The 16,058-nt window shown below is 46.6% G+C and overlaps 1 protein-coding gene across 2 annotated transcripts; it reads left to right on the forward strand.

Moving 5' to 3' along the window:
• The first annotated feature begins 68 nt into the window (after positions 1-68).
• On the forward strand, positions 69-9,437 carry phb2b (prohibitin 2b). Of its 2 annotated transcripts, none has more exons than XM_036978794.1 (10): positions 69-221; positions 1,158-1,290; positions 1,381-1,465; positions 1,594-1,673; positions 2,016-2,200; positions 3,561-3,690; positions 3,859-3,962; positions 5,315-5,392; positions 5,749-5,825; positions 8,245-9,437. In XM_036978794.1, exons 1-10 carry the CDS (start codon positions 201-203, stop codon positions 8,264-8,266), a joined length of 915 nt encoding a protein of 304 aa, XP_036834689.1. In that variant the 5' UTR covers positions 69-200; the 3' UTR covers positions 8,267-9,437. The 2 variants fall into 2 exon arrangements, with proteins under 2 accessions (XP_036834689.1, XP_036834688.1); XM_036978793.1 differs by having other exon boundaries at positions 8,602-9,437.
• Positions 9,438-16,058: the final 6,621 nt, after the last annotated feature.

The following is a 16,058-nucleotide window of genomic DNA, read 5'->3' on the forward strand; positions in this document are numbered from 1 at the left end:
ATGCAAATTAGAACTAAACATTCATGCATATTTTTGACTAAGCCACTCAACACTTGAATAAACCCGTGGGCAGACTAGCCTAGCCCACCACATGTCAGTTATATCATTTTAGCTGCTGTGAACTTCAAGTCCCAGAAAGCCTTTCGCCCGAATGAGTAAAGTTGTCTGTGACGACCTTGGATATCGACTGCACTGCAAGCATGGCGAATAAAGAGCCCAACGTGAGTATTTAAAATAGCTACCAACCATACTTACTATAGACAGGGAATAAATACTTGTTATAGTGTCAGCTTGTAGACGCTGTTTGTATTTCAGACACGTGTGTTATATATTATAACTTACATGCTATGCTTGAGAGGAGATGGAGATAACTAGCACAGTTTAGCTAATAACTAACGTTAGCTAGTTATGGTTAACTGGCTAACTACGCTGGTAGTTAAGACTCATATCCTCTCTGCAATGCTTGACAACTAGCTATCAAATATAGCAAGTATGTATTTCTTTAGATTCCTTTTGGAAGCTAAGGTTTGCCGATGCCAATTTAGCTAAACAGTTCTCTAACCAGCTAGAAAAAGGCCAGGTCTCACGTTGCATCAGATGCTAATAAGCTAGCTAACTTAAATGTATTTTGTTAATATTTTCTAGCTAGTTAAACATAGCTAGCTTCTTTCTGATGTATGGGAAAATATTGGTATTTGGAATAACAGACGAGCCTAGCAGGCAGTTAGCAAAATATAACTAGTTAGCAGAACCAACACATTCCAAGTCATTCATTCAATGTCAACACACATGCAGGTAATTTGCCTACCCGTTTCTACGTGGAATACAGGGATTTAAGTTCTGCTTGAACGTTAACGTGACTAGTTTACATGCACAGCCATTACTTATTGACCTGCACAATCCAGTTCTGTTATAAATGGTCAAGAATATTCGAGGTGAATATGAATGGCAGGCATTGTCCTGGACACAAGTACCCCTCAAGGCCACCAGATGGGGGAGGGGTGTTAAATTGCTGGACCATCACAAGAAGCCCTCCAAATCGCTCAATGTATTACTGGCCTAATAAATGAACAACTGTAGAGGAAGCCATGTAGTCATTTGTGGAGAAAGGGTCTCTGTCAGATGCTTAACATGACGTCCTTGTTCTGTCTTCCCAGCGCTTCCTGACACATCTGCGGGACCTGGCCGGTCGAATGTCTGGTGCGGGGGGCAAGGGAGCAGGGATAGGTCTCAAGCTGCTCATTGGTGCTGGAGCTCTGGCCTATGGCGTCAAAGAGGCTACATTCACGGGTATGCTTAACCTCTGGTAGTGGAATGGGTAACACTTATCACAATCATGAGTGCACCCCTCTAATGTTGTGTGAAATGGTTTGTTCCCAGTGGATGGAGGTCAGAGAGCGATCATCTTCAACAGAATTGGGGGGATGCAGATGGACACAGTGCTGGCTGAGGGACTGCACTTCAGGTACACTGTCGGACTCGGTCTCGGGGGGTTTATCATAAAGCCAGGGTCGTCATGTTCGGTAGGCTCCAACTTGCAACAAAACTGAATTCACATGACCATATTGTAACTGAACAGTTTTTGTTCTTCAGGTTACCATGGATCCAGTACCCAATCATCTATGACATCAGAGCCAGGCCCAGGAAGATCGCTTCACTAACTGGAAGTAAAGGTACATGATGGCAGAAATGGAGGGGTGGACACATGTAGACCAATGCATTATGTCCAGCAGATCAGTAAAGATGTGATGTTTTAACCTTTTGTTTAAATAGGCAAGTCCGTTAAGAACATATTCTTATTTACAATGACGGCCGAACCCGGATGACGCTGGGCCAATTGTGCGCCCTCTTATGGGACTCCTAATCACAGCCAGTTGGGATACTGCCGTGTGACTCCTCTCTCTCTCCCCGTCTCTCTCTCTCTCCCCGTCTCTCTCTCTCTCTCCCCGTCTCTCTCTCTCCCCCTCCCTGTCTCTCTCTCTCTCCCTGTCTCTCTCTCTGTTTCCCTTGTGTAGATCTGCAGATGATAAACATTGGGCTGCGTGTGCTGTCTCGTCCCGTGGCCGCCAACCTGCCTGCCATGTACCAGCAGCTGGGGAAAGACTATGACGAGAGAGTACTACCCTCCATTGTCAACGAGGTGCTAAAGAGTGTGGTGGCCAAGTTCAATGCCTCACAGCTCATTACTCAGAGAGCACAGGTACGGCACAGGGACTCGTACACAGGTAGACTACAGTTCATCTGAGAGAGCACAGGTAGACTACAGTTCATCTGAGAGAGCACAGGTAGACTACAGTTCATCTGAGAGAGCACAGGTAGACTACAGTTCATCTGAGAGAGCACAGGTAGACTACAGTTCATCTGAGAGAGCACAGGTAGACTACAGTTCATCTGAGAGAGCACAGGTAGACTACAGTTCATCTGAGAGAGCACAGGTAGACTACAGTTCATCTGAGAGAGCACAGGTAGACTACAGTTCATCTGAGAGAGCACAGGTAGACTACAGTTCATCTGAGAGAGCACAGGTAGACTACAGTTCATCTGAGAGAGCACAGGTAGACTACAGTTCATCTGAGAGAGCACAGGTAGACTACAGTTCATCTGAGAGAGCACAGGTAGACTACAGTTCATCTGAGAGAGCACAGGTAGACTACAGTTCATCTGAGAGAGCACAGGTAGACTACAGTTCATCTGAGAGAGCACAGGTAGACTACAGTTCATCTGAGAGAGCACAGGTAGACTACAGTTCATCTGAGAGAGCACAGGTAGACTACAGTTCATCTGATAGAGCACAGGTAGACTACAGTTCATCTGAGAGAGCACAGGTAGACTACAGTTCATCTGAGAGAGCACAGGTAGACTACAGTTCATCTGAGAGAGCACAGGTAGACTACAGTTCATCTGAGAGAGCACAGGTAGACTACAGTTCATCTGAGAGAGCACAGGTAGACTACAGTTAATCTGAGAGAGCACAGGTAGACTACAGTTCATCTGAGAGAGCACAGGTAGACTACAGTTCATCTGAGAGAGCACAGGTAGACTACAGTTCATCTGAGAGAGCACAGGTAGACTACAGTTCATCTGAGAGAGCACAGGTAGACTACAGTTCATCTGAGAGAGCACAGGTAGACTACAGTTCATCTGAGAGAGCACAGGTAGACTACAGTTCATCTGAGAGAGCACAGGTAGACAGTTCATCTCAGAGAGCACAGGTAGACTACAGTTCATCTCAGAGAGCACAGGTAGACTACAGTTCATCTCAGAGAGCACAGGTACTGCCACACAGGTAGACTACAGTTCATCTGAGAGAGCACAGGTACTGCCACACAGGTAGACTACAGTTCATCTGAGAGAGCACAGGTACTGCCACACAGGTAGACTACAGCTCATCTCAGAGAGCACAGGAGTGATGGATTATACGGGACCAAGGTTGTGTACTTTGCCGGTCTCTGCTTAAAAAAAATGTACATGCATTAGATTGACACGTGAACTCCTGCATATGTTTAGCCTTTTCCCTGACGGTGTTTTATGAGTCTGCCGTGTTCCTGGGTCTACTGTAGGTGTCCTTGTTGATTCGCCGGGAGCTGTTTGAGAGAGCCAAAGACTTCAACATCATCCTGGACGATGTGGCCATCACAGAGCTGAGCTTCAGCAGGGAGTACACTGCTGCCGTAGAGGCCAAACAAGTTGGTACGTACCCATTGTGGGGTGGGGTGGGGGGGTATATATGGCTGTCTGTGGATGTGTACTTGCATGTGTTAGGTTGTCTGCATATGTGTGGGGGCGTTCTCAGTACGCTAATGTGTGTGTGTGAGAACATGCATTGGGTTTTAAAACACAGCCTATGTGTCTTTACAGCCCAACAGGAGGCCCAGAGAGCCCAGTTCTACGTGGAGAAAGCCAAACAGGACCAGAGACAAAAGATTATTCAGGCAGAGGGAGAGGCAGAGGCTGCCAAGATGGTAACACATTAACTTCACCACAACCTGCCAAGATGGTAACACATTAACTTTACCACAACCTGCCAAGATGGTAACACATTAACTTCACCACAACCTGCCAAGATGGTAACACATTAACTTCACCACAACCTGCCAAGATGGTAACACATTAACTTCACCACAACCTGCCAAGATGGTAACACATTAACTTCACCACAACCTGCCAAGATGGTAACACATTAACTTCACTACAATCTGCCAAGATGGTAACACATTAACTTCACCACAATCTGCCAAGATGGTAACACATTAACTTTACCACAACCTGCCAAGATGGTGACACATTAACTTTACCACAACCTCTAGACAATCTGCTCCCTCTTCCTCACATGACTTCAAAACCAGATTATTCTGGTCTACAATTGTTTTTTTATTGACTTAACGTGGTATATTAATTCCTTTTTTTCTTGTAAACTACGTCACCCAAACTACGTCACACCCCCCCTCATCAACTACATCACCCTGCCTAGACCCACCTGCTCACACACACCCCCCCCCCCTCCTTCAACTACATCACCCCTGCCCGGACCCACCTGCTCACACCCCCCCTCATCAACTACATCACCCCTGCCCAGACCCACCTGCTCACCCCCCCATCTTCAGACCCACCTGCTCGCCCCCCCATCTCCAGACCCACCTGCTCGCCCCCCCATCTCCAGACCCACCTGCTCGCCCCCCCATCTCCAGACCCACCTGCTCGCCCCCCCATCTCCAGACCCACCTGCTCGCCCCCCCATCTCCAGACCCACCTGCTCGCCCCCCCATCTCCAGACCCACCTGCTCGCCCCCCCCATCTCCAGACCCACCTGCTCGCCCCCCCCATCTCCAGACCCACCTGCTCGCCCCCCCCATCTCCAGACCCACCTGCTCGCCCCCCCCATCTCCAGACCCACCTGCTCGCCCCCCCCATCTCCAGACCCACCTGCTCGCCCCCCCATCTCCAGACCCACCTGCTCGCCCCCCCATCTCCAGACCCACCTGCTCGCCCCCCCATCTCCAGACCCACCTGCTCGCCCCCCCATCTCCAGACCCACCTGCCCCCCCCCCCCCATCTCCAGACCCACCTGCCCCCCCCCCCCAATCCAACGATGGAGGACTGGTTAATTTCCACTTAAGTATACGTGTTTTCCCAAGATGATTGACGAGAAAAGTATGGTCCAATCCAACGGGTCTCTCACTGCACCTTCATAAGCCATGTCTTGAAAAATATGCAGACAGACGGATTTAAAAGTACATTTACATTGTAATACTTGACACTTGTGAATTTCATGAAGTTTTCCTTCATTATGGCTCTTGTGTGTTTGGTGTTGTAGTTGGGACAAGCAGTGACGAAGAATCCTGGATACCTGAAGCTTCGACGAATCAGAGCTGCCCAGGCCATTGCTAAGACGGTGAGTTGTAATCATGTCCTTGTTCCTGTGTATAAAGGAATTTGGAGATCAATGGAGTTATTGTCCTCATAACTACTTCATTATTTAGGAGGAAATCGTTACTCAACTTTTGATCTTATTGTTCCAGTCAGAATGGGGGCATTCATTTTAGCAGCCTGTTCTTGTTGTGGCTGTTTGGTTCTCGTTGCTATGGTAACCCACAGTGCAGTTAGCTGGTTATATCGCTATCTTCCATTATTTTCTGAGGCAATAGGACTGAAGGAGGGTTGTTTACCCTCGTACTATGAGCCGCTACAAAGACTAGCTCTGTGACGCTGTGTTTTCAACGGGGTGTTTTGTCTGTTATGTTGTCTCAGGTGGCAACGTCCCAGAACAAGGTGTACCTGTCCGCCGACAACCTGGTCCTCAACCTTCAAGACGACTCTTTTAACAAGTATGTTTCTCTTAGCTTCACTCTCGCAGCATCATGTCCTCGTCTGGCTTTTGTCCTTCCTTGCATGGCTCACCACCACCCAGATGGTTTGTTGTAGTTGCCTCAAACAGGGTTAGCTCTGACATGAGTGTTCACATCCAGTTTGGCACACTGTGTCGTGCATTACAGGTGCTGGGGGAAATCAATGGCAATATTGGGGGGGAAAAATACATTCTTTCTCTATCACATTACCTGTGGGGAAAAGTAGACATTCCTTCTCTATCACATTACCTGTGGGGAAAAGTAGACATTCCTTCTCTATCACATTACCTGTGGGAAAAGTAGACAGTCCTTCTCTATCACATTACCTGTGGGAAAAGTAGACAGTCCTTCTATCACATTACCTGTGGGAAAAGTAGACAGTCCTTCTCTATCACATTACCTGTGGGAAAAGTAGACAGTCCTTCTCTATCACATTACCTGTGGGAAAAGTAGACAGTCCTTCTCTATCACATTACCTGTGGGAAAAGTAGACATTCCTTCTCTATCACATTACCTGTGGGGAAAAGTAGACATTCCTTCTCTATCACATTACCTGTGGGAAAAGTAGACAGTCCTTCTCTATCACATTACCTGTGGGAAAAGTAGACAGTCCTTCTCTATCACATTACCTGTGGGAAAAGTATACAGTCCTTCTCTATCACATTACCTGTGGGAAAAGTAGACAGTCCTTCTCTATCACATTACCTGTGGGAAAAGTATACAGTCCTTCTCTATCACATTACCTGTGGGAAAAGTAGACAGTCCTTCTCTATCACATTACCTGTGGGAAAAGTAGACAGTCCTTCTCTATCACATTACCTGTGGGAAAAGTATACAGTCCTTCTCTATCACATTACCTGTGGGAAAAGTAGACAGTCCTTCTCTATCACATTACCTGTGGGAAAAGTAGACAGTCCTTCTATCACATTACCTGTGGGAAAAGTAGACAGTCCTTCTCTATCACATTACCTGTGGGAAAAGTAGACAGTCCTTCTCTATCACATTACCTGTGGGAAAAGTAGACAGTCCTTCTATCACATTACCTGTGGGAAAAGTAGACAGTCCTTCTCTATCACATTACCTGTGGGAAAAGTAGACAGTCCTTCTCTATCACATTACCTGTGGGAAAAGTAGACAGTCCTTCTCTATCACATTACCTGTGGGAAAAGTAGACAGTCCTTCTCTATCACATTACCTGTGGGAAAAGTAGACAGTCCTTCTCTATCACATTACCTGTGGGAAAAGTAGACAGTCCTTCTCTATCACATTACCTGTGGGAAAAGTAGACAGTCCTTCTCTATCACATTACCTGTGGGAAAAGTAGACAGTCCTTCTCTATCACATTACCTGTGGGAAAAGTAGACAGTCCTTCTCTATCACATTACCTGTGGGAAAAGTAGACAGTCCTTCTCTATCACATTACCTGTGGGAAAAGTAGACAGTCCTTCTCTATCACATTACCTGTGGGAAAAGTAGACAGTCCTTCTATCACATTACCTGTGGGAAAAGTATACATTCCTTCTCTATCACATTACCTGTGGGAAAAGTATACAGTCCTTCTCTATCACATTACCTGTGGGAAAAGTATACAGTCCTTCTCTATCACATTACCTGTGGGAAAAGTATACAGTCCTTCTCTATCACATTACCTGTGGGAAAAGTAGACAGTCCTTCTCTATCACATTACCTGTGGGAAAAGTAGACAGTCCTTCTCTATCACATTACCTGTGGGAAAAGTAGACAGTCCTTCTCTATCACATTACCTGTGGGAAAAGTAGACAGTCCTTCTCTATCACATTACCTGTGGGAAAAGTAGACAGTCCTTCTCTATCACATTACCTGTGGGAAAAGTAGACAGTCCTTCTATCACATTACCTGTGGGAAAAGTAGACAGTCCTTCTCTATCACATTACCTGTGGGAAAAGTAGACAGTCCTTCTATCACATTACCTGTGGGAAAAGTAGACAGTCCTTCTCTATCACATTACCTGTGGGAAAAGTATACATTCCCTAAAGTTGCTCTGGAGTGGCTCTATACTAGCTCAAAGAGAACATGATTTTTAGCAAAACCATTACCGTTATGACTGCTCTTCTCACATTCCCTCCAGTGTGCATGTCGTGTCATTTTCACAGCTTTGACCTATGACCACCAGAGGGTGTTCACTAGGTACTAAAATGGAAGACGACAGGATGAAAACAGGGAAGGACTATCCAACAAGAAACGCTAGTTTTCCTTATAAAACATGAGCATGTTTTGTTACGGTGTGCGCTAAATGAACACAACCCTGGCCTTTGCTCTCCATCTCACTGCTTTGCCTGGTCACTGGAATGAGAATGGCTCTGGTCAGACTGTCTGTGCCACACTGAAGTAATTCTCCTCTTCTCTTAATGCTGCCAAGGATCTTTAGTGTCCGTGTGTAGCGGTTCACAGAAACGGAGACACAGGCCTGGTGCAAAAAACGCCTGTCATTCAAAACTCATATATATCTTAAATTATTATGCAGTTGACAATAATGGCAAGACAAACCATAATGAGATATATTCAGAAACACGTCTGCAACCCTGTCCATCATGTGTGTTGACATGTTTACTGGAGTTAGTGTCTTGTCAAAGCCTTGAAGAAATGCTGAAATTGCTGTTATGTTTTCCCCTTATGATTGCCTTATTGTGAATCCTCTTTTTGGTTTTTAGGAAAGGACTATAAAGAATACTATGTATCATTAACACGGGCAACCCCCTCTCTGCTTCCGTTTCAGTCTATCACTGGGAAAGAAGTAGGCTTTTGAGAGGCCTTCTAGCATTCCACCGGTCTGAGGCTACATCTACTGCTGTCTGTCCACCTGCCTGTTAATCTGATTGTAACCAAGTGGTTTACCATCTCTCTGAAGAAGACTCTGTACAGTAAACCTCTGGGACTAGTGGTCTGACATGGCTAGGTGCAGATGGAACCTGCGGGGATGATGTCATAATGGGATTTGGAATCAATAGTGTTTTGTGGAATCAAACCAAATGGCACTGGCCTATAACAACATAATCAGGTGCTTCGTTAACAATAAGCTGTGTATATGATGCTGTAGGAATCCTACTTGTTCTGTCTAATCCCTAGATGTGTTTGTGTACATGTGTTGAGAACAGCAGGACAAGGCTCTTGGGCTGCGTTTAGACAGGCAGACCAATTCTGATCTTTTTTTACTTTTTACTGATTGGTCTTTTTGATTAATCAGATCAGCTCTGAAAAGGATCTGGTGTGATTGGTCAAAAGACCAATTGGTAGAGCAAATATCTGAATTGGGCTGTTGTTCTAAACTCAGCCTTGGTGCATCAGGTGTGTAATAATGACTTAAGTCCTCTATGGGACTAGCTGCCCTCGTTGTGTTAAATGACGGCCATGTTATTTGATACATGACCATATTATCTGATGCAGCTCTGCTGGGGAAAGGTACTACTCCTCATGGCGATCAAGGGTCTGCCAAAATGATTCCATCCACTAGTTTGGAGCTGACAAAAAGGCTTTGCCCTTCTAAGTGTTAATACATTGTTCACTGTTGACGTGACTGAAAATAAACAGAGACAGTACGTTTTATTCCAAAATCTTTTTACGTGCTTGTTTTTGGAGGGAAAAAAACACATTATGTAAGAACTATTGCAAAATTGCTTGCTATTGTCCACATTCAGGTTTTCTGTGAAATGAAATGATCGCATGACGGAAACAGACGTATTGGATAACAGTACCGCCTGTTATTGTACTAGGGAGATCTTTAGCTGTACTTCTGCAGTGGCATTAAAGCCACTACATGACTTTCCTTTTACTGGAGTGAATGTGTTGCTGCCGTATCCTCCCCTTGGGAATCAAACATATAAATGCTTGTTGACTTAACACATGCACGGATGTTTAATCCTGGGCTGTGTTCGTTAGGCATAAACAAGGAGGAACATTTTCAAAATGGAAACATGAACGTTCCAAATGCACGGATGTTTAATCCTGGGCTGTGTTCATTAGGCATAAACAAGGAGGAACATTTTCGAAATGGAAACATGAACGTTCCAAATGCACTGATGTTTAATCCTGGGCTGTGTTCATTAGGCATAAACAAGGAGGAACATTTTCGAAATGGAAACATGAACGTTCCAAATGCACTGATGTTTAACCCTGGGCTGTGTTCGTTAGGCATAAACAAGGAGGAACATTTTCAAAATGGAAACATGAACGTTCCAAATGCACAAGTAGCCTACACATGGACTCGTTTTTGTCCCGTTTAAATGGTTTTTGCTTTGTGCCTCTGGCCTGTATGACATCAGCCTGTGAATGTGGGTCATATAGTAGGGGTGGGAATTGCCAGGGACCCTCACGATAAGATATGTATTGTTATTCAATACTGTGATTTAAAATATAAACATTTTATTGCCATTCGATGTTCCCAACCTATTGCTTCCTGTATGTCTGCAGAGGGACAAGGGAGCCATGAGAAAATTAGTCAAGTCATGGAAATAAGTGATGAAACCGAATTGGCTTCCTGTTTTAAAGAGATGGAGAGCAAACTGAGGGAAAAATACTGGAGTTCTGGTCCATGTTCAGCCAACTGGTGCAAACAAACAAAAAAAAGAGATGGGATCTACAGGGTATTAGGAAAATATCCACACTCTACTTTAGCCACATTACAACCTTACTCTAAAATGTATTAAATCGTTTTTTTCCCCCTTCAGTTGACACAACACCCCATAATGAAAAAAGAAACATTTAGACAAACTCAATCAAATTTATGAAGCCCTTACATCCGCTGATGTGCTGTAAGAAAGCCAGCCTAAAATCCCAAACAGCAAGCAATGCAGGTGTAGAAGCACGGCGGCTAGGAAAAACTCCCTAGAAAGGCCAGAACCTAGAGAGGAAACAGGCTATGATGGGGTGGGCAGTCCTCTTCTGGCTGTGCCGGGAGGAGATAGCAGAACATGGCCAAGATGCTCAAATGTTCATAGATGGCCAGAAGGGTGAGATAATAATAATCACAGTGGTTGTCGAGGGTGCAACAGGTCAGCACCTCAGGAGTAAAATGTCAGTTGGCTTTTCATAGCCAATCATTAAGAGTCTGTCTATAGAGTTGAAAACAGCAGGTCTGGGACAGGTAGCACATCCGGTGAACAGGTCAGGGTCCCATAGCCGCAGGCAGAACAGTTCAAACTGGAGCAGCAGCACGGCCAGGTGGACTGGAGACAGCGAGGAGTCATCAGGCCAGGTAGTCCTGAGGCATGGTCCTCAGAGAGAAAGAAAATTAGAGAGGGTATACTTAAATTCACACAGGACAGCAGATAAAACAGGAGAAATACTCCAGATATAACAGACTAGCCCCCCAACACAAACTATTGCAGCATAACTACTGGAGGCTGAGACGGGAGGGGTCGGGAGACATTCTGCCCCCGTCCGACGATGTCCCCGGACAGGGCCAAACAGGCAAGATATAGCCCCACCCACCTTGCCAAAGCACAGCCCCCACACCACTAGAGGGATATCTTCAACCACCAACCTACCATCCTGAGACGAGGCCGAGTATATTTTCATCAAGGATCTCTCTGTACTTTACTCCGTACTTCTTTCCCTCGATCCTGACTAGTCTCCCAGTCCCTGCCGCTAAAAAACATACCCATAGCATGATGCTGCCACCACCATGCTTCACTGTAGGGATGGTATTGGCCAGATGATGACCCGTGCCTTCTTTCTTCCAGACTTGACGCTTGGCATGCAGGCCAAAAAGTTCAATCTTGGTTTCATCAGACCAGAGAACTTTGTTTCTCATGTTCTGAGAGTCCTTTAGGTGCCTTTTGGCAAACTCCAAGCGGGCTGTCATGTGCTTTTACGGAGGAGTGTCTTCCGTCTGGACGGTTCTCCCATCTACACAGAGGACCTCTGGAGTTCTGTCAGAGTGACCATCGGGTTCTTGGTCACCTCCCTGACCAAGGCCTTTCTCCCGATTGCTCAGTTTGAGTGGGCAGCCACCTCTAGGAAGAGTCTTGGTGGTTCCAAACTTCTTTCATTTAAGAAAGATTGAGGCCACTGTGTTCTTGTGGACCTTCAACGCTGCAGAAATGTTTTGGTACCCTTCCCCAGATCTGTGCCTCGACACAATCCTGTCTCTGAGCTCTACGGACAATTCCTTCGACCTCATGGCTTGGTTTTTGCTCTGGCATCCACTGTCAACTGTGGGACCTTTTTATAAGGACAGGTGTGTGCCTTTCCCAAAACATGTCCAATCAATTGAATGTACTACAGGTGGACTCCAATCAAGTTGTAAATACAATTTAAGGATGATCAATGGAAACAGGATGCACCTGAGCTCAGTTTCAAGTTTATTTTTATTTTTTCTACCCTATAACATCAGCTTCTGAACCTGGGCCCACTGCTCTTCCCCTGTGGCCTAAATAACATCACTCTATTCATCTATTCATATGGTTGTGGTTATGTGCCCTCACAGGGAGAGAAGTAATCTATAGTATATTTACTTTATGTTGGATATAAGAAGTTTCCCTTAGGCGCAGAATGCAAAACAAACCTTATATCAGTGGTGGTGGGGGGGTCCTTTTTGATAAATTACTCCGTTAGGACACAATTCATTCTACTGTCCCTCTAGCAAGATGTAATCACGTACAGATCTCCCATTAGTTTCTTTGTATTTGCATTCTTCAAAAGGCACCAATGAGCTGCTTAAGTCGTAAGGAAAAACATGGGAAGTGGTATTTTTGGAAGGGTGTCTGCTTTCGCTCAACATGCTAAAAACTAACTGAACATTGTAGAGTAGGGGTGGGTAATAATTATATCTTTTTTTTACCCCTTTTTTTCTCCTCCAATTTCGTGGTATCCAATTGGTAGTTACAGTCTTGTGTCATCGGACTCAGGACAGACGAAGGCCGAGAGTCGTGCATCCTCCGAAACACAACTATTTATAAAATTGCACCCCCCCCCCCCCCCCAAAAAAATCTAAATCAAATCGGAATTTATTTTGTTCTCAAACGACAAGTCCTTGTTCTTGGACGTGGTGCAGTTATAATGTGTCCAGTAGTTCCACCTTTTCCCCACCCGATGGCGCCCTTTGCAAAGCTATGGAACTCCTTAAGCCTTGATATAATCTAGGGACACTGCAGAGAAGCCATGGCCGTTATTTGATCAAATCTTATAATGTAATAATTTTCGGGCTTCTATGACATAATTGAACAACGCAGGTTTTTAAGTCCTAACACAGACATGCTGCTGCTGCAGGTATTGTGGATGTGCCGTGAATGATTATGTGGCGTGCAGTCTGTGTGCAATGAAGGTTATGTTTCTACATGTGTGTTTGCCAAGATGCTTGTAGTTTAGAGGTAATGCTCTGTTTAATGTGTTCGTTTTGACCACAGGCAGCACCTGTTCCTGTGTGCTGGCTGCCTGTTCATGTGTGCTGGCTGCCTGTTCCTGTGCGCTGGCTGCCTGTGTGTTGGCTGCCTGTGTGCTGGCTGCCTGTTCCTGTGCACTGGCTGCCTGTTCCTGTTTGCTGGCTGCCTGTTCCTGTGTGCTGGCTGCCTGTTTGCTGGCTGCCTGTTCCTGTGTGCTGGCTGCCTGTTCCTGTTTGCTGGCTGCTTGTTCCTGTGTGCTGGCTGCCTGTTCCTGTGTGCTGGCTGCCTGTTCCTGTTTCCTGGCTGCCTGTTCCTGTGTGCTGGCTGCCTGTGTGCTGGCTGGCTGCCTGTTCCTGTGTCCTGGCTGCCTGTTCCTGTGTGCTGGCTGCCTGTTTGCTGGCTGCCTGTTCCTGTGTGCTGGCTGCCTGTGTGCTGGCTGCCTGTTCCTGTTTGCTGACTGCCTGTTCCAGTTTGCTGGCTGCCTGTTTGCTGGCTGGCTGCCTGTTCCTGTGTCCTGGCTGCCTGTTCCTGTGTGCTGGCTGCCTGTTCCTGTTTGCTGGCTGCCTGTTCCTGTGTGCTGGCTGCCTGTGTGCTGGCTGGCTGCCTGTTTCTGTGTCCTGGCTGCCTGTTCCTGTGTGCTGGCTGCCTGTTTGCTGGCTGCCTGTTCCTGTGTGCTGGCTGCCTGTGTGCTGGCTGCCTGTTCCTGTTTGCTGACTGCCTGTTCCAGTTTGCTGGCTGCCTGTTTGCTGGCTGGCTGCCTGTTCCTGTGTCCTGGCTGCCTGTTCCTGTGTGCTGGCTGCCTGTTCCTGTGTGCTGGCTGCTTGTTCCTGTATCCTGGCTGCCTGTTCCTGTTTGCTGGCTGCCTGTTTGCTGGCTGCCTGTTCCTGTGTGCTGGCTGCTTGTTCCTGTGTCCTGGCTGCCTGTTCCTGTTTGCTGGCTGCCTGTTTGCTAGCTGGCTGCCTGTTCCTGTGTCCTGGCTGTCTGTTCCTGTGTGCTGGCTGCCTGTTTGCTGGCTGCCTGTTTGCTGGCTGCCTGTTCCTGTGTGCTGGCTGCCTGTTTGCTGGCTGCCTGTTCCTGTTTGCTGGCTGCCTGTTCCTGTGTGCTGGCTGGCTGCCTGTTCCTGTGTGCTGGCTGCCTGTGTGCTGGCTGGCTGGCTGCCTGTTCCTGTGTCCTGGCTGCCTGTTCCTGTTTGCTGGCTGCCTGTTCCTGTGAGTAGACTACTATTACAGACAGTTCTGAATATGCATCTTTCTCTTACTCTCTCTCCCTCCCCTTCTTGACTCCCTATCCCCTCCCCCTCTCTCTCCCTCCCCTTCTTGACTCCCTATCCCCTCCACCTCTCTCTCCCTCCCCTTCTTGACTCCCTATCCCCTCCCCCTCTATCTCCCTCCCCTTCTTCACTCCCATTCCCTCTCCTGCTCTCTCCCTCCCCCTTTCTCTATCTCCCTCCCCCTCCCCCCTCTTTCACTCTCTTCCTGTCCCCGTTCCTGTTCATTCGCTCACTCAGAGCAGGGGGGGAGGGGGGGGGGGGCAGCAGCTTACTGCTCAGCTGGTGTGTTTCCATAGAAACACTGACCTCACGCTGTGACAGGCGATCTGGGCCGGTTGCCATGGTGATCTGCTGTGACATCAAACCTGAGCCTCTAGTTGCCATGATACCACACCTACCGGCTCAGCAGCAGCTATTTCAGTCCTAGTCTTTGAGCCTTATTACAATGTTCCAGTTTTTACACAGCGCCATATTGTGTTCTGTGTTCTCATTCTGTCCTTGTCTGCGTGTGCAGTAGCCTACATGCAGGAAAAGATCTGTGTTCTCATTCTGTCCTTGTCTGCGTGTGCAGTAGCCTACATGCAGGAAAAGATCTGTGTTCTGACAGTGGTTGCCCGTCTCTCATTTATAGGTGTACGTACTATGTACGACCACAGTCACGCAGATGTAATGGGAATATACAATCACTGTCTGGACTGTATCCCCATTACATCAGCTACTGACTGATGGAGCGTCTGTGTGTCTGGTAGAGCGAATGAGGGTAAGTGTGTGTGTGTGTGTGTGTGTGTGTGTGTATGGTTGTCTGGTTGTCTATGGCTGAGGGTAAATGTGCTGTGTGTGTGTGTGTGTGTGTGTGTGTGTGTGTGTGTGTGTGTGTGTGTGTGTGTGTGTGTGTGTATGGCATAGCATCTGGTTGTCTATGGCTGAGGGTAAATGTGCTGTGTGTGTGTGTGTGTGCGTGTGCACGCTTACACTGCATCTGTGCTCAGTGTCATTGAGAGGGCTGCACAGGGCTCCAAGGACACACAGGATTATCAGCTCTGAGGGTAATCCGGAGATGCTGCTAGCTTTACATTAGCATCTCTATGTACTCTCTTTAGCCTCTGTGTGTGTGTGTGTGTGTGTGTGTGTGTGTGTGCAGACACATGCTTCCGTCCGTCTCTCTACTATATACTCGACACTGTCATTAAGCTCTACTGTTCTCTGGTCAGTTTTACCATTCAGAGTGTTTCTCCATATGAACACATGTATTTTCTGTTTTATTTACTAGGCCACACAGCAGGTAGGAACCTTAAAGACTGATCTGCTCTATCATGTGTCCCATTTTGATCCTGTGTTTTCATAGAATTACAAGACGTTTAGTAATTGCTCATTATAAAGATTTGGGTATCCAGGGACCTGTATTAAGGGCATTATGACATTAGTACCAAAATGTGTGTACTCACACTGGGGTAAGTCGCTCTGGATAAGAGTGTCTGCTAAATGATTCAAATGTAATGTGTGTGTTTTTGTGTTGAGTGCCTATGTTTTCCTGAGTGTTGTGTGTGTGTGTTCCCAAAAAAACACTGTGTTTTTGTAAAATTG

Source organism: Oncorhynchus mykiss, chromosome 5, assembly GCF_013265735.2.
Source record: "Oncorhynchus mykiss isolate Arlee chromosome 5, USDA_OmykA_1.1, whole genome shotgun sequence".
Lineage (NCBI taxonomy): Eukaryota > Metazoa > Chordata > Actinopteri > Salmoniformes > Salmonidae > Oncorhynchus > Oncorhynchus mykiss.